General features: G+C 53.4%; 3 protein-coding genes across 3 annotated transcripts; 1 reads left to right on the top strand and 2 right to left on the bottom strand.

The window, feature by feature from the left end:
• Positions 1-1,814: 1,814 nt before the first annotated feature.
• KARS1 (lysyl-tRNA synthetase 1) lies at positions 1,815-15,270 on the bottom strand. Its single transcript, XM_056862251.1, has 14 exons — positions 15,197-15,270; positions 14,830-14,956; positions 14,313-14,478; positions 11,805-11,898; positions 10,172-10,358; positions 9,941-10,066; positions 9,437-9,556; positions 8,129-8,291; positions 7,859-8,032; positions 7,426-7,511; positions 6,184-6,269; positions 5,251-5,377; positions 3,847-3,990; positions 1,815-1,895 (listed from the first exon to the last, which is right to left on the bottom strand). Exons 1-14 carry the CDS (start codon positions 15,262-15,264, stop codon positions 1,815-1,817), a joined length of 1,749 nt encoding a protein of 582 aa, XP_056718229.1. The 5' UTR covers positions 15,265-15,270.
• A 2,253-nt stretch (positions 15,271-17,523) lies between these two features.
• On the top strand, positions 17,524-18,709 carry TERF2IP (TERF2 interacting protein). Its single transcript, XM_056862963.1, has 2 exons — positions 17,524-17,589; positions 18,251-18,709. Exons 1-2 carry the CDS (start codon positions 17,524-17,526, stop codon positions 18,707-18,709), a joined length of 525 nt encoding a protein of 174 aa, XP_056718941.1.
• Positions 18,710-24,247: 5,538 nt separating this feature from the next.
• CHST4 (carbohydrate sulfotransferase 4) lies at positions 24,248-25,462 on the bottom strand. Its single transcript, XM_056862427.1, has one exon. The coding sequence runs from the start codon at positions 25,460-25,462 to the stop codon at positions 24,248-24,250; it is 1,215 nt and encodes a 404-aa protein (XP_056718405.1).
• Positions 25,463-26,090: the final 628 nt, after the last annotated feature.

Genomic DNA, 26,090 nt, shown 5'->3' with positions numbered 1-26,090 from the left:
GGGGAGGGGAGGCGGGGAGGGGGGGGAGGGGAGGGGGGGAGGGGCCGTCAGCCTCCGCCAGGGACACCCCCACCCCACCCCCAAAAAGAAGAAAGCCCGGCTTGGGAGCTGGAGAAGAGTCTAAGGGGGGGGGGGTTGCCCGGCTCAAGCCACTCAGCGGGGGGGGGGCGGTGCCGCCACTTTCAGCCAGACAGCAGGGGGAGCCCCCTCCCCTCCCCCCCCCACACAGACACACCACCCCTGCAGGAGGCCTCGGGGGGGGGCAGAGTGGCAGCGCTCTAAAAAAAAACCCCGCCTCCAAGGTTCCTGGGGGGGGCGGGCAGGGGCCCAGGGGCTGACGGCGGAGAGGGGGGGGCGGGATCCCAGGGGTCGCCTCCTCCTTCCCCCCGCCTTCTGGCCCCCCCTCGGCCGGGACGCGACGGAAGGGCGTCGCCGAGGGGGGTCCGCGCAGGACGACCAGGCCGCCCTCGGCAGCCCCCCCCCCCCGCACCCCACGCCCGCCCCGCGCTGAAGGCGGGCCAGGGAGAGCGGCCCCCCTCCCCCCGGCCCCAGGGGCTCCGCCGAGGAGGGCACGACCCCCCCCCACCTTGCCTGGGACCCTTTCAGGCTGGGCTGCAGGCCGGGGGGGGGGGGGCTCCTCTCCGCTCAGCGTGAGAGAGAGCTGTGCGCAGTGGCCCCCCACCCTCCACCCCCCCGGATCGAGGCCCCGTGGAGAAGCGCCCGTCTGGGCGGGCGGCCAGTTCTCCCCCCCCCCCCGACACACACACTTTCCTCTCTTCCTTTCCTGCAAGCCCCACGGCCCCCCCTTTCCCCAGGAAAACCCCGGGGGCCCCTTGTGTGCAGGACTTGGTGGGTGTGTGGGGAGGCCACCTTATTTCCCCCTCATCCCCAATGCTGCCCTGCCCCATATCCTCAGCTTTCCCGGCTCCCTTCTCCTTGCCCCTCCCACAGTAACCTTTTAACAGCCCCCTCCCCACTTAAGCTAGATTCATTCTGTATTCACTTCATTTATAAAAACCCCCCCCCCATGGCTTTTATCCCCAGCGGGGGACCCACAGCAACCCCCATCTCCCTCCTTCCAGGTAGGGTTAGGCTGCGAGTGGGAGACAGACACAGGGTCACGCAGGAAGCCGCCAAAGCCGAGCGAGGACGTGGACCCGACCCGGGTCCCCTTCTGACACTCTTAACCACTTCGCCCCGCCGTTGTCCATGGGGTGGAACAGTGGGCAGCACCCGGCCGAGTCACGGAAGTCAGTCACGTGGTATCCACTCCCCCAGTGGCGGCTGGGAGGCCGGGTGCCCTTCAAGGGCCAAACCTCCCTGGCTTTCAGGGGCCTCCCCTCCCTGACTTCTACTGACAGGGACCAAGGCCTGAAAGGCTGACCATACTGTTGTGCTTGCCCCGCAAGGGCCACTGGGAGCATTCACTTCTTAAAGGTACAGGCACTACTGCTATTGTGGGGGGGTTTAAATCCCACTCTGTATTTATTTATTTAGGTTTCAGATTGTGTTTTGTTGCAAACCTAGGATTTTACTCAGGATTGTAGAAAGATTCGTCTTGTCCATGCACAGCCCCAATCTCTGGCTTTAAATATTTATCTGCCTTTCTGACAGGGACTCAAGGCAGATTAAGCAGATGATGCCACGTTGAGAATCAGATATACTGATGATGATGTGAGTGCAAATTTATAGCAAAAAAAGAAAGCAGAGATGCTCCTTTATTCATGACGGGGAAAATGCAACAGTGTCCAAGCCCAGAAAGCCCCTCCTCTCCCCGCCCCCACATCTCCTTTCCTCTTCTGCAGGCTGGTGGGTCACACGGAGGTGCCCTCGGCAGGTGGCTCCGCCTCCTTCTTGTTATCCTCAGGTTTCATGGCAGGAAACAGCAGCACCTCCTGGAACAGAGACGACACTGCTCAGAGCTGACAGTCCACTCGCCGTGGGTAGGCGCCACAGCCGGAGGAGTTTGCTCCCAACAGAGCCAGAGATCAAGGCCAAGGAATCCTTTGACCACACATGCCTCCTCCTTAGAGACCACCTCAAGGTGGCTCACAAAATAAAGATAAAATCATAAAAACATACAATTAACAAACCATTAAAATCCAGTCAGTGAAAACCTAGAGCATAAAATACTTAGTAGGCTAAATGATCCTCATGCTAGAACCAGATCATACAAGCTAAATAAATAAATAAATTTTATTTGTGGCTAATATGCCAGATAAAACTGACCATACAGGATCATACAAGTTATTAAAAACTCCAACCCCTTGGGTCTAAAGAACTGTTTTGCTAGTGCAGGAGCCCCGCCATCCCCAACAGGAAGCGCATCACACAGGCAAGATGCCATCATTAGAAAAGTCCACCCTCCTCACCCCTTTGCAGGCAGGAGAACAGAGAGAAGGGCTTGTGAGGAGGACCTTAACATGGTTGGGCCATAAGGAAGGTGACAGTCCTTTCCGCGCCCTGGCACCAAAATCTCTGACGGCCTTAGTGGGCAAGAACCAGTACTTTGAGAATTATACCCAGAAACAGGTGGGTAGGCAGAGGATGTCATCAGTTGCAGGGAATAACCTCTCCACAGAAGCTCTCAGAGAATAAGTCCATGACCCTCTACGTCAGGGGTGGGGAACCTTTTTCCTGCTAAGGGCCATTTGCGCATTTACAACATTATTCGGGGGCCATAACCAGGTGTAGATCTCCCGGGGTGGGGAGACTACGGTTTCCAGGTCTTCAGCCACCACCTTGAGGTTGGCAACCCCAGGGAAGACCACACAGAGAAGGCCTGGAGGGCGCCCCTGCTCCCTCGTCCTCCCCCGCTCCCAGGCGGGAGGGCAGCCAGTGGTAGGCCTGAGCAAATGAGGCGCCAGGAGGCAGCCGATCCACAGGGAAGAAAGGGAGGAAGGAAAGAAAACAGAGAAAGAGGAAAAGGGAGGGAGGGGAAAAGAGAGAGAAAGGGAGAAAGAAATGGAGGGAGGGGGAGAAAGAAAGGAAAGGATGGAGGGAGACAGACAAAGAGACAGAAAAAGAGGGAAAGGAGAGTGACAGAAAAAGAAGAAAAGAAAAGCCTTCCCCCCCACACACACACCTGTGCACGCCGGCCCCAAGCGACCAGGCCCCAACCTCCACGCCTCCCCCCCCACACCCCCGGCCCCAGAGCTCCCGAGGGCCGCAGAAAATGTCCTCGGGGGCCGCATACGGCCCTCGGGCCTGAGGTTCCCCATCCCTGCTCTACGTCATGTGTGCACACAATAGCTGAATTTTCAGGAGGTACTTGTGCCAGGGGAAGAGAACTGGCTCCATCTCCCCATCGGGCATGAAAGCTCTCGTGAGCACATCTGTTGCCCCAATGTTGGAGTCCGCCTGCAAGCTTCATATTTGAGTGCTTTGTTGGTCACATTCCTAAAACTACTTGAGGCAGCTCACAAATCATTCGCACACCTTCAAAATAGTAACAATTACAACAGCAGTGTAAAAAAAATTGTGGACAATCACCATAATAAAAGCTAAGGCAAAAACGGGAGCCACCCTCAGCCAGCAGCCTGCCCCTGGGCCCACAGGAACATTTCCACCTGGGGCCCAGAACCTGGCAAGCGAGGAACCAGAGGGCAGCATTGTGAGGGGGGAATTCCATACTCCCCCCAACCCACACACCATCTTTCATCAGACCTAGGCCTTGGCAGGTCCCTGTTCGGGAGCAGCCAGCCCTTCAAATGCCTGCAGTATGACTGTTCAGAGCTTTAGAGATGAGAAGCAGCACTCTGAACTGTTCCCAGAAACCAATTAGCAGGCTTGGGTTGAAGGTACTCAAGACTCTCAGCCCCCTCCTCGCCCAGCAGGAATCCACACCTTAATGTTGTTTGAGTTGGTGAGGAACATGGTGAGGCGGTCGATGCCCAGGCCCCAGCCAGCTGTCGGGGGAAGCCCATATTCGAGAGCCGTACAGAAGTTCTCGTCAATGAACATCGCCTCATCGTCTCCAGCAGCTTTGGCCTAGATGATAAAAGGAAACAGAGGTGCGGGTGGGTCATCCCTGGAGCTGCCGTCTGCCAGCAAAAGTAGCAAGGCCTTCCCCCTCCCCGCTTGCCAGAGTCGGCACTGATTTAAGAGGACCCTGACAGAGCAAAGCGGCTTTACTCTGGCAACCAAGGCTGCAGAGTCACAGCCAGCATTCTGCACGGCCTGATTTGAGCAGAGGCCACCACACCAGCTTCTTGGGCATGGTCTTCTGGCCTCTGGATTGGCCAGCAGGGGCCAGATTTGGCAGAGAAACTGCTAGCTCCTAGTTGTAACTGTGACATTTGTCCTGGATTTACAGGAAATTCACCCCAGTGAGAAGGGGAAAGACCACATGCTGCAAACTCCTCGCAGCCACAAGTTCTTGGGTAAGAACCAAGAGAGCTGAAATGGCAGCATAAAAGGCACTGACTGTACAAAGCCAGCTGATACAAATGAAGATCATACATCCCTTCAGGCCACTATGACCTCCTCTGACATACAGACCTTCTGGCAAAGGCCCTTGCCAGTCTTGCTACAGAAAACCCCAAATGAGATTCAACCAAGGTCATTCTGGCTACAAAGCCTGTCCCTGACCACCAAGCTGTTGCTCCAAACAACTGCAAGGGATGTCTAATGGGGTTCTGCAAGTTTTTGTTCCTCCCCTGCCTTAAGGAAGATAGCACATCTCTTGAATACAGATCAACCCACCCAACGACCCCAACGTATGAGGCAGGCACACTCAGTGTGCAGCAAGCCTTTGGGGGTGGGACAGTGGGGGAAGATGGGAGGAAACACCCAAAAGGGGGCCTTGCCTCCAGCGTCTGGTCAAACTCTTGACAATCCATGAAACGGATGCCTGTGCAAGTCATCCATCCCCCATGAGGGGGGATAGAACCACAAGTGCACACACACACATACACACACACACACACACAGAGGCTGAAATATGCAGGAGTCCAGTAGCACCTTCAAGATGAACAAAATTTCTGGTGGTATGAGCTTTCATGAATCACAGATCACTTCTGAAGTATCTCAAGAAGTGAGCTGTGACTCACAAAAGCTTCCTACCCTGCCAGAAATTTTGTTTGTCTTGAAGGTGTTGCTGGACTCTTGCTCTTTTCTACTGCTATGGACAGACTAACGCGGCTCCTCATCGTGAAATATTCAGGCCTCCCTCCCTGTCTGCTCATGCCCATCCAAAACACGCCTGCTCAGTGGCTCCAAGCAGGCATGCTTCTAAGTCAGATTTTGCACCTTAGCCTGATCTTCAAAGAGCTGGCGCTGTCGAAAAGGGTCGTTCAGCTCCGTGTACGCATTGCACACCTCCTTCTTCATCACAAACAGCTCAAAACGCTCAGTCAGCCCCTGCTGAAAGCGATGCCTGTGCGAACACAACAGGGCAAGAAGACAAGAGCTCAAAGATGGCCCAACGCAGCTCCCCAAAGCTCCCTCCCAGCCTGCCATTCTGCACCAGCCACCCCCCTCCCAAGTTCCGAGTGGAGAATACATATCTCAGGTGTACTCCTTGTATTGACTCCATCTGCAGAATTCATACAGACATCAGAAAAGCCCTGCTGGATCCAGAGACCCAGGCCCATCAAGTCCAGCAGCCTGTTCACACAGTGGCCAACCAGGGGCCTCTAGGAAGCCCACAAACAAGGCGACTGCAGCAGCAGCATCCTGCCTTTGTTCCACAGCATCTAAGATAATAGGCATGCTCATTCTCCTTCACTTAGCAAGAGTTTAAAGCCCTGTTCTCCCATCCCTGAAAATCTGCTTTGGCCCCCTACCACCCTGCTTTGGAGATTTCCAAAGTATTCTCCAGGGGAAGGGCTCAGTGGTAGAGCATCTGCTTGGCATGCAGAAGGACCCCGGTTCAATCTCTGGCATCTCCAGTTAAAGGAACTAGGCAAGTACGTGATGTGAAAGACGTCTGCCTAAGACCCTGGAGAGCTGCTGCCAGTCTGAGTAGACAATACTAATCTTGATGGACCAAGGGTCTGATTCAGTATAAGGAAGCAGAGGTTTAGAATTATAAAACAACTGAACTTACAATCACAGAGTTGGAAGGGACCACCAAGGTCATCTAGTACAACCCCCTGCAAAATGCAGGAAATTGAAAACTTCACACAGTCTGACCTGACCCATCAAACTCCTGAATATGTATACATCTTTTTGCATACTTACCATTTGGCCAAGGGACTCATGATCTGAGGGTGATCACAGATAAATGTGGGGTTGATGCAGGTCACTTCCAAATACTCCCCAACCAGCTGGAAAAAAGGATGGGGGGAGGAATCCTTCAGTGTTCCTCAGTCCACAGTTATCTGACTTCCAAGAGCTTAACCACCCCCACTGGGGCCATTACGCTCTGGCCCAAGGCGGCGGCCAGCAAAGACAAGAAAAAGAGTCTGATTTTATACCCCCCCTTTTCTCTACCTTTAAGGAGTCTCAAACTGGCTTACAATCGCCTTCCCTTCCCCTCCCCACAACAGGACCTTGTGAGGGAAGTGGGGCTGAGAGAGTTTGGAGAGAACTGTGACTGGCCCAAGGTCGCCCAGCAGGCTGTGTGTGGAGGAGTGGGGAATCAAGCCCAGTTCTCCAGATTAGAGTCCGCTGCTCTTAACCATGACACCATGCTGGCAGCTCTCTGGGTCACAAGTTCCCGTGAGGGGGCTGGGCTCAAGGCAGTGCAGTGCCAGAGACCGAGCTACAGCTCAGCCAAGCCCCGGCTCAGTTCTGCTAGAAGCACACAAGGTGGCCTCAGGCAACCCTTTGCAGGAGACCCTGAAGAGCCGCTGCCACTCAGGGTAGAGAATACTGACCTTGAAAGCCCAAAGGCCTGACTTGGTATATATAAGGCCGTTTCAAGCCATTCTCTTCCTCTCTCAGCACCCAAAAGCCAACATGGGGATAAGAGCTCTGCTCTTCCTTACAGGGCTGTAGTAGGGATCACACAAGCCCTCCTGTGAAGGGCTTGGAACCCTTGAAAGTATTTATTAATGGTAGCAAACAGCAGGCAGGCAGCAGGCACTCGAGGGGACTGGAATGCGACAGAACAAGTTCAGCCAGACAGTTTACAGCCCCTGGACCCGGACAGAGGCAGCTGGCACCACAAAAGGCAGGTGCCTACTTCCTGCTGCTCCCTGTCAAAAGTTCACCTAGATGGGTGTGGCTACCACCACCACCACCCCCCGCTCTGCAAAACGAGACCCGGAGAACAGCCCTCAGTATCTCTTCTGATTTGTCACAGACCAGCTTAGCTTCCCCTCTGCCAGTGAGGTGGCTGAGCTCCCCGCCGGGGGAAGGAGAGATGGTGACTGCAACTCTCCCACCATCTATCCAGGAAGGCACCCAGGGGGAGGGTTGCTGGGACCAGGCAGCTTCTGTGGGAAGAGAGTTTGCTGGCTAAGGTCCACCTCCACTTACCTTATCAAGGAGCCGGGCAGTAGTCCGAGGTGGAGGGCATTCAACCCCTCTCTCTTCGCAGAGAGCATCAAAGAATTTGCGGGTCTCTGTGGACACAAAGCAAGGGTATTGCTGAAACCGCTGCTCGTGTCCTTTGCCCAGAGGAGCGTCAGAATCAGGCACTGGGAATGGCCACCAACAAGCACGCAGCACTGGGCATAACTGCTGGTGGTCTCATAACAGCAGCGCCAAGACAGAGTCAGAAAAGCCCTGCCAACAACCTACCTGACTCTCTTGGGATGCTATCAGACAAAGCGTCCTGATGCTAAGGCAAAGGACCTGAAATTCACCCCTGCCAATTTCACATGCAAGAAGCTGCAACAAGTGTTGGGCCGACAAGTTCTCCACGGCCCACAAGGACAGGAAAGAGGCATGCCCGCTTTGCCCTCCTCACCTTCCGTTTCAAACTGGTCCGTGCCAGGGAGTGTCACCCCCAGCACTCGCTCCAGCTCGCTCACCATGCTGATCCTCCGGAAGGGTGGGGTGAAGTCTATTTCGTACGCCTGACCTTCAGGGCCGTCAGGGTGGTAGGTGACCTTGTAACCACCCGTGACATGCTTCACCATTCCTGCATGCAGAAAGCTGCACGTCATACCCGTACATGATGGCTTGTGTCCCCCACAGATTCTCATTCCAGCCCCCTCCCCCTCCCCAGGTCACCAACCTGAAAGCAGCTGCTCTGTGATCTCCATCAAGTCATGGTAGTCTGCATAAGCCATGTAAAATTCACAAGTGGTGAACTCTGGGTTGTGCGTTAGATCAATGCCTTCATTTCGGAACTGGCGCCCAATTTCATAGACCCTGTCCATTCCTCCAACCACCAGCATCTAAAAGACATAAAGCCACCTGGTCTCTCCTTGTGAAGAGAAGCAGAATTGCAAGGCAGAGCCAGGACTGCCTGATGCAAGGACACGCCTGAAAGAGCTCCTCTCGCTTTCCAGCACCTTCTTACGAATCTCCCTCCCAGATGGCAGGCAGTTTTCCTTCATCCTGCAGAACTCAAGAGGAAGCACCCGGATAACTCAGCAAGACCTTGGTGCAAGGCTGAATTGGGGCGGAAGCATGTCAAAGAGAGACTGCCAGGATCTGGTCCACATGCAGATGGAAAGCAGTCAAGGAAGTCTGAATTCTGTCAGTGCAGAGGGCTGCTACAGGAAGTACCCCCCCACCTAAGATGCAATCAGACAAGCAGCGGAACCTACACAGCCCAATGATCTGCCCCATGAGTGGTTCTGACTGGCTCTGTGCTGGAACGCTGACTGGCTCTGTGCTGGAACGCTAACTTACACTAAGAGGCCGCCTGCAAGCCCTGACTGGCATCTTCCTAACCATCTGTGCCTTGGGCTAGGTATGCCAGCTTCTGGGTGGCTCGGCACCAGTTTCCCCACTCCAGGGAACACTCGGGAGTCCCTACACTGAGAGATGAACCAGGGCCTGGCCTCCTCTTGGACTGACCATTTCAGCTTTCTAGCAAGCCAGGGAGAACCTCCACCATATGACATTACACTTCTCGTTTTTGTTGTTTTTCTTTAAGAGGAAAAATTACGTCTAACAATTTTGATCTAACATCTGTATCAAATGGTATGGTTTTAGCTCACTGGAAATGGCCATAACTACTTCAGTCTCCCCGCCAGTCAGTGAGTGATTGAGGCCAGGGCATCTTTATGTTCACACTCTTCTTATTATTTACACGTTAACCAATCATAATCTTAAGTCTTTATTCCACATTAGGAAGAGAGGTGTTCGTTTTGTTTTCTTAAATATTCCTCGGATATTCTGCTAGGGCCCCCCGCCCTGCCACTGTTTTGCAGAATAAATCTCTCCAATTGTGCAGGAATTTCTTTACTGTCATCACCTGCCCCTTACCTCAGGTTGCATGTTATTATTCACTGTGCGCTCCTTGTGCCTATAATGTCCCTGGCTACCAGAGCATCCTGCCAAGCAGGCCAATACCTGTCCACTGAGATCTCACCTTGTGATAGAGCTCTGGCGCTATCCTCATGTACAGGTTCATGTCCAGTTCATTGTGGTATGTGATGAAAGGCTTTGCCACAGCCCCGCCAGGGATAATGTTCATCATGGGAGTCTCAACCTAAGAAAGGGGGCAAAGAAAAACCAACAACTACTGTCCTCCCTCCTGCCATGCAGCAGCGGTTCCTTGGGGCCGTCCCAAGTGCTCTGCAGACAAGGTCTGGCCCTCGGGGGTTTTGAAAAAGAAAGACCCCGTTTCTGCATTCCACCAAACCCAAGCGAGTAGAATGAACAGTCGTTATCCTAAAAGCTCTTTCCGTTCAAGATATGCAGAACTTGAAAACCAAGCGCATGATACTGTCACAACAAAATCAGATAAATCCACCAGTAAATCCAAATGTGTTTATAGAGCCCAGATCAGAATTGATTTAAAACAGAACATAAAATGACATCCAAAGGACAGCAAATCACATATAAGCTGGTATGGGGGGAAATAAACACTTACCTCCAAAAACCCCAGCTCATCTAGGAAATTTCGAATGTATGTTATAATCTTTGCTCGGATAATGAACTTTTGTCTCACAAAATCATTAAGAATTAAATCCAGGTATCTCTGCCGAAATCTGGTTTCCTAAAAATAATGCCTAAGTTTAGAACACAAAACAACACACCCAATAAAATTAAAAGGGGCTGAGATCTTCTTGGAATATCCCAGAGACTCAGCTTGGACTAATACCTTGTCTTTGAGCCCAAAATGAAGATGAGGCAGCATGTGAAGACATGGAGAAAGCAGGGTGATTTCAGAAGGAATTATGCTCAATTCCCCTTTCTTTGTCTTCCCAGGGTTCCCCTGAACCCCAATAATGTCTCCACGGCGAAGCTTGTTGTTAATACACAAGAATTCCTCTTCAGATTTGTAGTTTCTGAAATTTCAACAAAAAAAGTTGACCACTGGAGTTATAGGCAGGTGAAGTAGAGCCTAGCTGCCTTAGTGATAGAAAGGTAGACCAACTTTTCTTCTCTTTTCACCTCTGTTTGAACCTGCTTCTCACATGTTCACCCTGAAAACATCAATTCCAGGATGGATAATAGTCTCACTTCTTCTGCAGTGAGGACAAACACAAATAATTCATTCACATTCTCTACAATCTCCCTGTCTTCCTTTAGCAATACTTTGTCTTCTATATCACCCGACAGCCAACGTGGAGACAGGCAATGGCAAACCACCTCTGAACATCTCTTGGCTTGAAAACCCCACCTGCAGTCACCTTAAGTCAGCTGTGACTGGACGGCCCTGCCCACTTCCACCCTATCAAACCACACCACTGGGTCATCTAGTTTAGAATGATCCATTCTGAGTGCAGCAGTTTTCAGAACCGCAAGCAGAGAAAGGCCCCCCTTTTCTCTCTCTCTGTCTCTCTACATCTGTTACCTGAGATCCCACTGGAGATATCAGGGTATGAATCAGGGACTCTCGGCAAGCAAAGGGTGTGCTCTACCACTAAGCCCCTCCCCCAAAGGGAAAGAACCAGATGCAACATGCTCTGTCCACCTGCTGCCTTTGAAAAAGTGAGCTGCTAGGAACACTGGACAAATTTAAATCAAGTACATTACTTGCATTTGAACGACAAGGGGACCCCTGCTGTGGAATCCTGGCCCATGGACAAAGGGGTACGTTCAGCTTCTCAAGAGACCACACCGGGGCAAAGAGGCATTACAAGTTTCTTGGGAATACAGGCAGTTAGGCATCACCCTAACAGTACTTGTCACTTAACAGACTAATACTTGTCTCATCAGAAAAAGGAACACTGATAATAGTGCCAGTTATCCACATATGCTACATCGAGAGCATATCCAGGAGCACAGTGCCCGTCTTTAGCAACGCCCAGGGTCTCTGGGCATCCTCCCCCAGAGATGGCTGTGATTACACTACCTAATAACAGGACACCAATGAGATACCACCAAGAGCAAATAATTACATTATTCTGGTCATGAAAAAATTTCAAAGCCAATCAAGATTATGAAGGATGGAGGTCTACAAGAATTTACTGCATATTTTGCTTTATAATCTACTAAATTGTTCTACATTGCAATAGACAGGCTATAGCAAGGAATAGGGGAGTTTCTAACTCTCAACCAATTTATGGTGAAGCAGGAATAAAATGAAAGGAGGCAAATTATAACAAGCTAACACCATCTAAAAACTTCTACACATGGGGGGGATGAAGCTCACACAAAAACTGCTAATTTGATGCCAAACCTGTAAATCATTTTCTTTTCCATTATACCTAATCTCTTAGGAAAACAACGATTAAACTTACAATAAGAATAACAGCTTAAGCTCTTACAATTTCTCTAGTGACGTTTACCTGGAGTTTGCCATAACTTGCAACTTAACCCCCTCTCCACGAAGATCGTAGAAGATCAGCTTCCCTCCTGAGGCACGTTTTGCATGGACCCGACCTACAGGACAAGTTACAGCAGGATAAGGAAGTCTTTCCCACATGCACAACAAAGGCAGCACGACAGTGAGAGGACAGGACGAAAACAGAAACAGCATCGCTGGAGGAATGAAAATGTCTATGGGAGAGCCGACAGCTCCGTGGTAAAGCACCTGCTTATGCATGCAAGGGCTCCAAGGATCTGCTCCTGACATCTCCAGTAACAGAAATAAAAACAATCCTTATCCAAGAACTTGGAGCTGCTGCTAATCCATGTGACTCAGTGATCTGACTCAGAATAAGGCAGCTTCATACATCTATGGCGGTGGTGGAAATGGCCCACAAAGTCACAACCGACTTATGGAGACCCTGTAGGCTTCTCACTCTGAGAAGCAGGGGCATCCTGGTTGATTTAGAAATGAAGACAATTGAAGAGAGATAGAGAGAACCTAACTGAGTAATACAGCAAAGAGAACAGTGTCTTCAACGTAAGTATCACAAGAAGAAAAAATTATGACAAGAAAAATTTATGACAATCTCTTCCTTTGTACTGACATTCTAACACTATTACTACTTTTTACGTCATTACTGTTAAGTGTTTTTTCAAGTCCATGTTATTATTCTGAGTGTTCTTATCATTGGTGCTTTCTGTCTTGTTAGCTCGTAAAGTTGTGAAACTGAATGGTGGGATATTGTCGAAGGCTTTCACGGTCAGAGTTCATTGGTTCTTGTAGGTTATCCGGGTTGTGTGACCGTGGTCTTGGTATTTTTTCCCCTGACGTTTCGCCAGCAGCTGTGGCAGGCATCTTCAGAGGAGTAACACTGAAGGACAGTGTCTCTCAGTGTCAAGTGTGTAGGAAGAGTAATATATAGTCAGAAAGGGGTTGGGTTTGAGCTGAATCATTGTCCTGCAAAAAGTATCAAAAGTAATGTGCTAATCATTGTCCTGTAAGTATAAAGATAATGTGCTAATGAGGGTGTGGTATTGTCAGATAGGGTTTCTGACAGCATGGGCCAAACAAGATGGTTCCTCTGTTAACAATATGGATCCTTCCGTGCACTCCCCCCTCCCCTCCTGTTTTGCACACGAGCCACAAGCTCCAGTCAGATATCTACAATTGTATGGAGACCCACCCGTGTAAATCTTTCATCTGATACCGGGCCTCGCTCACAATGCCAGGAACTCCACCAGCCCCTTCTCTGATTGCCCTTAAGTATCCAGTACTTGGTTTGCTGAAGTCGTTACCGGGAGAAAGAAATCTCATTGTTTCCTTTGTATTGCTGTAACTCAATCTCATCCATTGTATCTGTTCTATAAATATAGCAATGCCCCAATGCTCTGTATTCTAACCTTCTGCGTCTTGCTGAAACGACTACCTCATGAATAAACTCTCTGAATCACTGCTCCGTCTGGATTTGAGTTCTATTGCCTGAGATGCCGTAGGTTTGCTGAAATCTGACAGGTATGTTAATATGGAACTATTGTATCCTGAAGTGATCTGTTAATGTGTGAAATCCAAAGCTAATCTGCATGGCTATTGTGTCTTTGTTAGTCTGGAGGTTTTCAGGACAGGAAGCCAAGCCTTATTCATTCTTAAACTCTCTTCTTTTCTGTTAAAGTTGTGCTGATGTTTATGAATTTCAATGGCTTCTCTGTGCAATCTGACAAAATAGTTGGTAGAATTGTCCAGTCTTTCAGTGTCTTGGAATAAGACCCTGTGTCCTGTTTGTGTCAGTCCATGTTCAGCCACTGCTGATTTCTCAGGTTGGCCAAGTCTGCAATGGTGGGAGATACCCGCCTTGGAGACAGGAAGTAAAGCTTATTAGATCCTGCCTCCTCAAGCAGCCAGGGAGAAATCACCCATCAATCAAGATGTCCTCCATCCTCAGAGCAGAAGGAATCTTCATGGTAAGCAATCAAGGTTCCATTTTCAAGGCAAGGGAGATATCCAGAGGTGGTTTGCCATTGCCTGCTTCTGCACAGCAACCCTGGACTTCCTTGGTGGTCTCCCATCAGGCACTCACCAGGGCCAACCCTCCTTAGTTTCTCAGATCAGGCTCACCCAGGCCAATGTACGTCCTTATACCTCAATAAATAAACAAATAAGCTGCAGCGACAGCAGTTGTGAACTGCCTTGTTCAGACTAGCAGGACATACTTCACATCCTCTCTGTTGAACCAACACTATAGGACAACTTCACAGAGCGGTAGCAACTGAATGAGACCTCCACATGAGCCAGGGCAGCTTCCAACAGGTTCCTGAAGGCTTCATGAGGTACTGATGTTCCACTGCCCTCCCCATAATAACCACGCCAATAATGGTGTCGGCTGCACTTGTCTGCAAAGCTCCTCCCTACAACACCTCATTAATCCACCACCGTCCAAGTGAAGTTTGTCCATCACTCTCTTTATCAAAGGTTAGGGGTAAGCCTTTACCTGCCACACTCACTGTGATGTCAGTCAAGTGATCCCCTGCCTTCAGATAGCTATACTTCTCTATAAAATCTGTAAGTGACAGATCCACGTGGAACTTGTGCGGATAGGGATCTTCAGGTGTGCCCTTCAGCAGCTGGATGGCCTGACTGCGGATCTTGTAATATTGCTGCCAAAACAAAGAAAACAACAATCCATTAAACCCTCAGCTAGGTGCTACATAATTGTGCCACCTCACACAGGCAGGCAACACCCCCTCCCCGCACACAAAGACACATGCAGGTGGGTACACACGGAAAGCATCCACTCCTTGGCCAGAGACTCAAAGGCAGGGTACAAACTGCAAAACTCACATTTACGCTTGCCTGCAAGTGTGGCTCTCGTGGCAAGCCCAGCCCCTCTGCTCCTGTGCCAGGCGGGGCAGACACGGGCACCCCACCCCCTGCGGCCACCTGCCGCCACTCTGCCACGCCGCCCTCCTCCCCCCCTTCCCCCTCCCCCCTTCCCCGCCGCGGCTCACGGTGGGGTCCAGGGCGTCCTCGTCGGAGGCCGGCAGGGGCGTCGCCGCCGCCTTCTCACTCTGCTCCTTCTGCTTGGCCTCCTTCTCGGCCACCTTCCTCTCGGCCTTCAGGCGCCTCTTCAGCTCGCTGCAAGGGAAGCCCTGGCGTCAGCGCCCCTTCCGAGGCCCCCCCCGGCCCCCCCTTCCCTGCCGCCGGAAAGCGAGTGACCGACCTCGGCTGCCCACGAGGAGGAGGAGGAGGAGGGGGGCGGCGGCGGCTGCAGCAGCAGCTGCGGAGCGGCAGGGCCCAGCCGGGGCGGCCCCCCAGAGGCGGCAGCAGCAGCAGCAGCAGCGCCCGGGCGCCGCCCAGCATGGCGAGCGGACTCACTTCTTGCTGAGGCGGGCCTGGGCCGCCGCCTCCCCCGCCGGGAGCTCCGTCGCCGCGGACGTCGCCATCTTGCCGGCAGCGGAAGGTTCCGGAAGCGGAAGCGCGTCCCCTCCCGCATCGCTGCGCCTGCGCGGCGACTGGCGTCCTCGCTGATTGGCCGGCGGTGCGGAGGAGGAGGAGGAGGAGCGCCGGGGCGAGGCGCTCTGAGCGTGCGCGCAGCCTGCGCCGCCCCCCCCCGCGCCGCCCTCCTTCCCGGGGACCACTCCTCCCGCCCCCCGCCCCCCCTCGCGTGGGCCGCCCTCCCGGCTGGCCGGCCGGCCGCGCCGACCGAGACTCTCCCGGAGGGGACCCCCGCCGCGCCCCCCGCCGTGAGTCTTTGGCGCGCCTGCTGGCTCGGGGGGTGGGGGGGCGCACCGCCCGGTGGCCCGGGGCCCCGCCCGCGACCGAGTGCCGCCCGTCCCCGTCCCCCTACGGGCCGGGAAAGCGGCTTGAGCCTCCCCCCCCCCGGGGCTCCTCCGTCTCCCGCGGTCTCGGGGGGGGGCTGGGGGGGGCTGCCGGTGGGCCCGGCCAGCGGCGGGTGGGCAGGACGGCCGGCCAAGGCGGAGCCGCCCCGCCCCCCCGCCCCCCCCCCGCGATCCAGGGTGGCGGCGGGCCGCTGTGCCCCTGCTGCAGGAGCCGGGCGCCGTCCGGCGGGGCGGGGGCGGGGGCGGGGGCGGGAGCGGGGGGGCTTCGTCGTCTGCGCCCGGTACGTGGCGGCCTGCGTGGCCGGGTGGGCAGCGGCTGCCCCGGGAGCGCTCCCGCCTGAAGGCCGGGCGGGGCGCCTGCCGCCGCGGCAGAGGGCTCCGGGGCCGGCGGGCGGGAGGGCGGGAGGGCTGGAGGGCTGGACGCCCTTCGCGGAGGCTGAGGGCCGCGCCGCCCTGCTGGGCCTGCAGCGCGCCGCGAGGGGCCAGGCGGCAGAGGGCAGCGCCCTCGGGGAGGACGCGGCCCGGGCACCAGCCCGCCCGCCCGCCTGCCCGCTGGCCCCCGGCCCCAAGCGAAGAGCCCCAGCTGAGCGGGTGGGCGGTAAGGGGCCGCTCGGCTGGCTGGCTGGCTGGCTGGCTGGCTCAACGAGGGGCGGGAGCGGAGCGTGGGACCCGCGGCCCTCGCGTGGGGCACGGAGCCCCGAGCCCCTTGCTCGCTGGGGGCCAGCCTGGCTCCCAGGGTCTCAGCCGGGGGGTGTTGGATTCTCTGGCGAAACGCAGCGTGGGCGAGGGGCGGCCGCATCCTCTTTCGGGCTTGCCTCGCGTGGGGAGCGGGCAGGCGGCTCCTTTTGGAAGCGCAGCGTGGACCGAAGGCGGCTCCGCTGCCAGGACCACCTCTTCTGAGCGACGAGGGTCCGGGATGCTTCCCTTCAGGGTGATGCAGCCACGTGCAGCTGTTGGAGCCTCTGGGCCTGGGGGGAGGGCCTGCCACGAGGCCCCTTGCCACGCCCCAGCACTCAGGGTTTCATCCTGAGGGCACCGCTCGCCAGGGCCCTGCCTGCGCTCCCTCTCCTCCCAGTCCTCCTGACCCACCCGCTAGGCCTGTCTCTGGCTCCTTCCTCGTCTCCTTTTCTTCCGTGCCGTTTCCCCCCCTGCTTCTTCATTTGCTTGCCTCTCAGGCCCTGTGTCTTCCGTTGCCTGTCTTCCCTGCTTCTGTTCTTCAAGCACCTTGCCTCTGGAATTCTTGCCACTTCGTTTTCTTATTTCCTGTGGTCTGTTTCCAATGCTCTCGTTCCCTGTCTGTTCCCACAACTCCTGTTCCTAGGGCTTGTACCCAGCCAGGCCGATCTTTTGTATACATCACAAAGTGTTTCCGTATCTTGTACGGAACTGTAGGAAATGCATTTATTTATCTACTTAATTTATACCCTGCCTGCCCGCCCAGTGGGGACCCAAAGTGATGTGCGTCATTCTTCTCACCTCCGTTTCATCCTCACAACAACCCCAGGAAGCAGGTTTAGGCCCAAGGTCAGCCTGAAAGTTTCCACAGCAGGTAGGATGGCCTACTAATGTAGTTGCTTTTCTGGTCTGAGTACATCAGCTGGACAAGATTTTCACTCCACAGTTGCAAGATTTAGGACTATTTTATTACAGCCTCAACATGAGAGTGGTTAGATTTGAGCCTTAGAGACCAACAGGATTTCCAGTGTTCCTGAACTCAAATGTAATTGTTCTATTGCGGACCAACATCGCTGCGCTCTGAAACATCAGAGCGGTAACTGTAGCATGAAGTCTTTTTTTCTCTTTAACACAGCATCACAAAGAAAGAAAGCAATGGATGTACCCCAGCCAGTGAAACCAAGGCACATGGCAGAAGGAGCCAAGGCGCCCGGCATTTTCCAGCTGGCGAATCAAGAATTTGAAGGCAATGAGGTACTAACGCCTGTGCGTGCAATCCATTAGCTTATTCTGCTTTTGTATTTCCCGACACTGCTGAGTGGCTCAGAGCGTGCTTCTGCTGTGGGAAGCCTTGAATCCTCTCTGCCTTCTTGCTGTCCCTCTGGCATGAGGCAGAGGGCCTTGGCTGTCCATTTTCCCCTGAGCTGCAACCCTTGTGCCAGGGAGAAGATAAGACGGCAGCACGGAATGGGAAGCGTGCCCGGGCTTCCTGCAGCAGAAGCCTGCTCTGAGACAGCCGGCAGCATTGGTTGGAGCCTCCAGCCCTAGTCCGTTCCTGCCGTGGGAAGCCGCCTGCGTGCCCTTTGCTCCCCTCTCAGCCTTCTTCCTTTCTCTGTCCCCAGCACGAGGCAAGAGTGGGCTCCCGCAGCTCCTGGCCAGACCCCGGTGAGTGGGCTCTGCAGAGAAAAGCAGGTGCTTGCCCATCCTTTCCTTGCAGAGCCCGGGTGTGGTCATTGTATGGCTATTTTGGTTGCTGGTGTAATTATGAATGTGGGGCTCTGCGAGCAGCGTCACAAGTACCCCTGGTGCAGCATGTCTTGGGGAAAAGGAACCAACGGCACTGTTCTGAACCCCAGCAAGAAGTAGCCTGTCGAAGATGCTCATCCTGAAATGTTCTTCATCTGCTCCCTTCTAGCAGGACAGCAAGAGCCCCAGCCCTTCAGGGGACATGCTTCTGAGACCCCCGGAGGCCGGAACATCTGAAGAAGCATCCACAAGTCCCAAAGTCCAGGCGACAGAGTTACAGTCTAGTGAAGATGCCGCTGAACCTCAGAACCAATCTCTGGGGGCCGACCAGCCTGCAAGGCCCTCTTCCGAGCAGGTGGCAATGGCACTGGGAGACATGAAGCGTTTCATGGAAGAGTTTGGTGTGGACCTGGCAACTGTGACTCAAGCTTTTCTGAAAACCAGTGGGGACGTGGCAGCAGTGGCCTGTTGTCTGCAGACTGGCCCGCATCCAGAGGACTGTCCCCCTCTTTGGACCAGGCAGGATGACCTAGACTTGCTGTCAGGTAACGATCATCTGAGAAGCAAGCTTATCACCAAGTATGGAGAGGAGAACTTGAACAGACGATTGGCTTTCAGGAAGAATTAGCTTGTGGGAAGTGTGTTTTGTGAGGTGTTAAATTCTCCTTTCTGATCCACATTTTCCTTTGCTGCAGGGGGCAGTTTGAGGTAATAAAGGCATGCTCTGCCAGAAGCAAAGGCCAAGAACTTGCATCCTAATCTCTGTCTTGACTGAAATGACTGGGGGAGGGATAATAAAGTTCATAGAATCATAGAGTTGGATGGGATCACCAGGGTCATCTAGTCCAACCCCCTGCACAATGCAGGAAATTCACAACTACCTCCCTCCCCACACCCCCAGTGACTCCTACTCCATGCCAAGAAGATGACCAAGATGCCCTCCCTCTCATCACCTGCTTAAGGTCATTGAATCAGCATCGCTGACATGGCCATATAACCTCTTCTTAAAAACCTCCAGGGAAGGAGAGCTCACCACCTCCCGAGGAAGTCTGTTCCACTGAGGAACTGCTCTAACTGTTAGAAAATTGTTCCTAATGTCTAGACAGAAACTCTGTTTTGATTTAATTTCAACCCAGTGGTTCTGGTCCGACCTCCTGGAGCAACAGAAAACAACTTGGCACCATCCTCTATGTGACAGCCCTTCAAGTACTTGAACATGGTTATCATATCCCCTCTCAGTCTTCTCCTCTTCATGCGAAACATACCCAGCTCCTTCAACCTTTCCTCATAAGACTTGGTCTCCAGATCCCTCACCATCTTTGTTGCCCTCCTCTGGACACGTTCCATCTTGTCTACATCCTTCTTAAATTGCGGTGCCCAAAACTGAACACAATCCTCTAGGTGAGGTCTAACCAGAGCAGAGTAAAGTGATACCATCACTTCGCGAGATCTGGACACTACTGTTGATGCAGCCCAAGATCGCTTTTTAGCAAAAAGTTGTAAATGGAGATAAATCACAGTATCTGAAGAAGTGAGCTGTGGCTCACGAAAGCTCATACCCTACCAGAAAATATTTTTGTTAGTCTTTAAGGTGCTACTGGACTCTTGCCCTTTTTGACTATTGTAAATGGAGGTTTGACATAGAAGCCCTGTCAACGCTCAACGTGTTGTCGTCACCCTAATAATGTCGTGCTTGTCTGCATCAAGCTGCAAATGAGGATCCATCCAACTTCCATGGTGTTTTTTTAATCCACAAGTTTTTTTATTGACCACCAGCGTCACCTTAGGGCAAGCCCTCCTTTCCTCATATCTCTTGGTGGGTGAGGACATTGGTTGTGACAATAGCTACTCTTTCTTTACCAAATCAAAGAAATAGGAACAGCCATTGATAGAGCTGGCGAGTGGAGAGAGGGGACCTCCAGCCCATGTCCACACCCCCATTGTCCCCTCCCTCAAAACCTGTAGGGAGAGCATGGAAGAAAAGATTTATTGCGTACTCGGGGCGAGTATTCTCTTGTACAGGTTTTTCAAGATTTGTTTGAAATATGAACTCCTATTCAGGGATTCTGGCTGTTAGTTCTGGCCAGTTCATTGTAGGTGGATTAAAGAGGCTTAGACACTTGAGATGAATGGCAGCTATATCTGCCAAAGTGGATTATTTTTCCTGGGCTCTTACACATGACAGTTCATGCATAAACAGCTTAAGGCAGGGTCAAGAGCTCTTCTTTTGAAGAGAAGTAGAATTCATCTGCTCAGATAGTTTATGCAAAAAGAAGTCATGGGGCATCCTAAAAACTAACAGATTTATTGAACTTTAATATTGAGCCCTCTTCATCCAGTGTGTGATGTGAGTTTCAATCACCAGGATGTATAAATGCAGGGGGGCTGTCTGTGGGGAAGGACCACTTTGTGTGAGGGAAGTGTGGGAACACTTCTGTGCTGGTGACGGGGGGTGGGATATCTATTTTTATACTACCCTTCGTCCAGCCACAAATGGGATGCCTGCCTGTGGATTCTGCTCTGTCCTAGAAAGCTGGGGTCACCTATTGATGGAATGTTGGTCTAGAGAAACCCGGATTCAAATCCCCTTGACCTGGTGATGTCACGTGGCAGGGCCTGACACAGGCCACTTAATTGAGCACACTTGCTTTATTCCTATCTCCTCCCCTTGGTGGGGTTTAAACCCTCCTCCATACTTTATCCTACATGGCTGCTTTCCCCCAGTGAGCTGTAGGGTGAATGCCTGGAATGTTTGCTGTATGTTCTCTTGTTGTCCTCGTGTTTGTGTCCTCTTGCCTTGCTTCTCGGCATTTCTCCCTGCATCCTCGTATGAGAGGGTCCCATGGGGACTTCCTCAGCCAGGGCTCGGTGAGAGGGCTGGGCCAGCCCTGCTTCCTTCCCTGTGTCCTGGTGAGGATTGCTGTGTGACCTTGCATACACTGCAGCCTGACTTTGGAGTGGTGGGACACACGCTGTCCTTTGTCAGTCACAATGTTCCTCAGGGAGTTCCTCTCCGGTGTCATAGATGGCAGGGCAGGGGTGGGGGGAGTGTATCTCTGGGCAAAAATAACTCTTACCCTGCCTCTGTGGAATGTAGGAAAGCAGGAAGCCTCCCTTTGTGCAGCCTAGTTAAGAATGTAAGAGCAATGTAGTCCCAGCAGCAGGCTGGGCCTTGGAGTTCCCCAGATGGATAATCGTGGGGGATTTCGACGTCATACTGATGCCGCTCCTTTTTTGCATGTCTCGGACCTGATGTCATCCATGGCGGCATTAGGGGCCCTCCCAAGTTGTTTCAGGCCCTACGCACCAAGCAGGCCACACGCTGGATCTTATCTTTGGGGCTGGGATAGGTTTGGATCTGATGCCAAATGAGGAAGTTCCATGGTCAGATCACATTGTCCTGAAGGCCTGGATTGACTTCCTGCCTCTTCCCTGTTTGGGCGGCGAGCCAATTTACGCTTGCCCGTGGAGACTCATGGATCCGATTGGATTCCAGAGGGCTCTGCAGGATCCTGTCCCCGCTGGCGGTTCTCTCAAAGGGGTTAGTAGACGACTGGCATAGCTGACTTTCCACTGCCATTGATGAAATCACACCCAGACGCCCTCTTCGCCCTCGCCGAACCTGGGCCCCGTGTTATACAGAGGGCCTCTGGGCTATGAAGCGAGGGCTCAGACGGCTAGAGCGAGCTTGGCATTGACCTCTCAACGAGGCTGCAAGAACATCTTATAGGGCGTCTATGAAAGCCTACGAGATGGCGGTGAAGGCTGCTAAGAAAGAGTACTATGCAGCCAAAATCACATCCGCTAGCTCTCGCCCAGCACAATTATTTAGAATGATTAGGTCTCTTATGTCCCTGGATGAACAACCAAAGTTAACTGAATTAGACCCATAGCTGTTAGGCATTTGCGAGCTTTTTTGCCGATAAGGTCTTGTCGCTCCACCGTGACCTCCCTGCCAACCTTTGTACAGTAAGGGAGCTAGAGGTCCCTTGCCCGTCTTATGGTCCAGCCTTGGACCATTTCAGTCAGCTTGAACCAGCCAATGTTGACAGGATCCTGTTAGCTGTGAGGCCTGCCACATGCCTTCTTGACCCGTGCCTGTCCTGGCTGATGAAGGCCAGTCTGGAGGTGGTGCGGGGGCCCCTGCTTAGTAGGTGACTAACTGAAGAAGATAACATACCATTTCTCAGGAAGGAGTCAATTCTAAGAGCATAGTCAACTGACGCACTGACCCTCTTCATTTTGTTTCTGGACAAGGTGGTTGAGAGATCAGTCGCCGAACAGCTTCAGAAATTCCTGGATGATCGGCATTGGACCCATTCCAGTCAGGCTTCCATCCAGGCCATGAGACGGAGACGGCTCTGGTCGCCCTCATGGACAATCTCCGTCAACGGCTGGATCGTGGCAGGTCAGGGCTGCTGATTCTTTTAGATCTATCAGCAGCCTTCGACATGGTCGATCATGATCTTTTAGACCACCATCTTGCTGACATTGGGATCCATGACGTAGCCCGTCAGTGGTTTCGCTCCTTTTTCCAAGGTCAGGGACAAAGAGTGGCACTAGGGGAGGAGGTGTCGCAGGGGCACCCTTTGGTGTGTGGCGTGCCGCAGGGTGCGACCCTCTATCCTATGTTGTTTAACATCTTTATGCGCCCAGCTTTTCAGGTTTATGTGCCCAGCTTGCCCAGCTTGTCAGGAGTTTTGGGCTGGGGTGGGGTGTCATCACTGATGACACCCAGCTTTTTCTGTTGATGGACGGCCATCTGGACTCTGCCCCGGACACATTGTCCAGGTGCTTGGACGCCGTGACTGGATGGTTAAAGAAAAGCTGACTGAAACGAAATCCATTGGAGACAGAGGTCCTTTGGCTCGGCCAGGGCAGCTCTGGGGTGGGATGCCGTCTCCCGACTCGACGGTGTGCAATTAACATCTGCATCTGCCCTCAAGAGTCTGGGTGTGATCCTTGATGCCTCCTTATCCATGGAGGCTCAAGTCACAGCTGTGGTCAAGGCAGCCTTTTTCCATCTCCACTGGGCCTGGCAGCTGGCGCCTTACCTCTCCTGCCCCAACCTAGCCACAGTGATCCATGCGATGGTCACCTCTAGACTGGATTACTGTAACTCGCTGTATGTAGGGCTGCCCCTGAGACTGACCTGAAGGCTCCAGCTGGTGCAAAATGCCATGGCAAGGCTCCTTACTGATTTTATGTATTTTAGTGATAGTTACCTGTCCTGAGCCTGGCTTGCTGGGGATGAGGGTGGGCTACAAATTTGGGGAATTTTCTTTTTAAAAGCATCCTCTGTTTAATGTGAAGATGGGTCTCAGTAGTATCCGGCACCATGATAACCCCGTGTGATTCGTACGTGTTGAGATGGGCTCCGGGACAACTCTGGTCGGCATGTTTGCACGCCCAGACACGGTTCATGCTTTTTGGCAGCGTCAAGCAGTCATTCCAAGGAACTAAAGTCCTAGTGTGCCCGCATTGTGTTCAGGCTGTGAAGACAAAACACAGCAGCCACCCTGCCGTGGAGTGGCACAGCCAGCCTCGGGGGTGGGGGTGGGGGGGTGTGCCCCAGTACACCTCCTTGTGTGGGAGGGTCAACAGGAGAGCATTTTCTGCAGGGGGTCCTGCTGTTCTCCTCCAGTGCCAGAATCCCAGCCCTCCTGCCCCAGTCACAGGATCTCTGCCTTGCTAATGAGTGCAGCCACTTCCTTTGCCTTATGCAGGCGATTTGAGAGGAGCTGACTGCCACCAGCACATCAAAACCGGGAGCGGCAGTCTTCCTGACTTGTAGATAAGGAGCTTTGCCTCAAGTTTATTAATACTGATTTAAACTCTTTTTATCCTGTTTTCCCTCCTGAAAAGGGCCTTGAGCGGCTCAAAGGTAATCAAAGAATTAAACACAGAGTATATTTATTAAATGTCCATGTTTGATCTGTAGCTTAGGTGCAAAGCCAGTCCACCTTGTTTGCCAAACAGATAGCGAACCAAGGACTTCATGGTTGTTTACAGATCCGTTAATAGGAATCGCACACCTCCGTTTTGCAGGTTTGGGTCTGACGACACGAAAGCTGGTCCAGGCGTGATCTCTCACGATATTTTCCGCCCAGCAGATGCCACCCAGGAACAGTCTCTGGCCCGACTTCATGATCTGCTTGGTTCTTGCTCACAGCATAGCCCCACATGGCACGTCCTGGTTCTGAAAGCTCCAGCTGCCGGAAGCGGAAGGAGACCCTTCTGAGCTCAGCTTTTCCCTCTGCTTGGCATGTAAGAGGTCCAGCGACATGTTTGTCTGTTCTTCCTTCGACCTTACCAGCCTGTAGCCCAGTACCTCCATGGCATCCTTACACGCTTCCTGCAGCTTTGCCACTTTGGGATAAGGAAGAGTCTTCCTCCAGGCCTGGGACACATTCACTGCATCCCGGGAGCCGACGTCAAAGGCCTGTGTGCCGAGGCCCTGTCCGTGGGTGATGTTGTGCACCCAGGTCTGCAGGCGGGGAGTGAAGTGGAGCCCTGCAAACCCATACAGCTGGACAACCGTGGCCAGGGGATCCCGGACGATGTCTTCGTAGCGCACCAACAAATAGCGGTCCTGGAGGAGGCCAGGAAGGGCACAGCGGCCCTGGGTGTAGATCTCTATGTGGCTCTTGCAGATCTCCCGCATCACGGCATAAGACTCCGTCTCCCTGAGCTGGATCTTGTGCCCCACCACGATGTTGCTGTCCTGGGCCAGCTCGCCCGCCGTGCGCTCGCGGGAGCGGAAGACAGCCCTGGGGTCCCTGACCAAGTGGATGATCTTGAGGTCCAAGGAGGGGTCGGCAAAGAGAGGGCGGAGCGCTCGGAGGTTGAAGAGCCGGACCTCCTTCAGGGCCACGTGGCTGTAGGTCTTGCAAGCCTCGGCGACCTTGGGGAAAGGGTACTTGCCACAGAGGGTCTTGCAGTCATGCTTGGAGATGATGTCGCTGCGCTGGAAAAGGTCACACGCAGGGGGAGAGCACAGGGCCCGGCTGGCCTCCCACTGGAAGAGTCCCCTTTGGTTCCTCTGCTCAGACATGTAAGCATCGAAGACCGACATGTCGCACTTGAAGACGGACCTGACGAGGTCTCGAACTGCCATCTGCAGCGCCTTGGCGCTGCTCTGGTGCATAGTTGCCCACACATGCCAGGCTGGCTCCATCAAGTAGAAGACGTCCGGATGCTGGCTGAAGAGCTGGCCCACAAAGGAAGACCCGGACCTCCAGGAGGAGAGGATGAGGACGTGGGTCTGGGCCGGCTTCTCCTTCTGGGGGCTGATCCAGGTGTGAAGCTGAAAGAAGCAGATGAGAGCAGTCGCTTGCAGGGCCAGGATCACGAACACTTTCACCCGAGGCATCTTCAGCATGGCAGCCTGGGGGGAGGGGGAAAAGAAAAGAGAGAGTGTTGGAGAGTACTGAGCCAGGGCAGCGCCCCGTGCCCCCACCTGCTTCTGGCACTGCCCGCCCTACACCCCGAGTATTCTGATTGGAGCCGAGGGCAGAGCCTGGGGGGTGGCAGAAGGAGTTGCCTGCCAGACTCGGGGGGGGGGGGGGAAACGACAGCTAACAACATGTGCCTTTTGTTTGCCCCCCCTCTCTTGTGCTGCAAGGAAGGGCAAAGACGGTTGCCCGGGCACCCTCCCTCCCTGTCTCTGTGTCGTTGGGGCTCTTCCCTTTCAAAGCTCACTGCTCATCACCTGCGCTCTGCTCCAGCCCACCTGACAAGCAGACTTTCTTTGCAAAAGAAGAACACAACCAAATAATGTGAATGCCTGTTGAGGACATACATATCTTTCCGTTCAAGGCCAGTGAAGAGTTCTGTGCACGTTCGTCTGCTAAGAAATGCAAATCCGACAGAAGACCATTGTTCCCCAAGATGCTTGTATTTCTGAAGCAGCCAGGGGGTTAGCTAGCCTCTTTTTCTAGGTGGGGCTGCTGTTCTAGTGCCCTATGTCTGATGCAGTGGTCTGCCAAGAGCTGTCTCCTTACGATTGC

Source organism: Euleptes europaea, chromosome 17, assembly GCF_029931775.1.
Source record: "Euleptes europaea isolate rEulEur1 chromosome 17, rEulEur1.hap1, whole genome shotgun sequence".
In the NCBI taxonomy this organism is placed as follows: domain Eukaryota; kingdom Metazoa; phylum Chordata; class Lepidosauria; order Squamata; family Sphaerodactylidae; genus Euleptes; species Euleptes europaea.
The sequence above is the reverse complement of the archived record's forward strand: the minus strand, read 5'-3'. Positions and strand labels throughout refer to the sequence as shown.

Excerpts from the sequence above, each read along its gene's own strand:
- TERF2IP (XM_056862963.1), top strand. The coding sequence starts at position 17,524 with ATGGCAGAAGGAGCCAAGGCGCCCGGCATTTTCCAGCTGGCGAATCAA. Across the intron at positions 17,590-18,250 it reads AAGAATTTGAAGGCAATGAG|CAGGACAGCAAGAGCCCCAG; the intron begins GTACTAACGCCT and ends GCTCCCTTCTAG.
- CHST4 (XM_056862427.1), bottom strand. The coding sequence starts at position 25,462 with ATGCTGAAGATGCCTCGGGTGAAAGTGTTCGTGATCCTGGCCCTGCAA.
- KARS1 (XM_056862251.1), bottom strand. The coding sequence starts at position 15,264 with ATGGCGACGTCCGCGGCGACGGAGCTCCCGGCGGGGGAGGCGGCGGCC. Across the intron at positions 14,957-15,196 it reads CAGGCCCGCCTCAGCAAGAA|CGAGCTGAAGAGGCGCCTGA; the intron begins GTGAGTCCGCTC and ends CTTCCCTTGCAG. Across the intron at positions 6,270-7,425 it reads CTGCCCGGCTCCTTGATAAG|CTGGTTGGGGAGTATTTGGA; the intron begins GTAAGTGGAGGT and ends CCTTTTTTCCAG.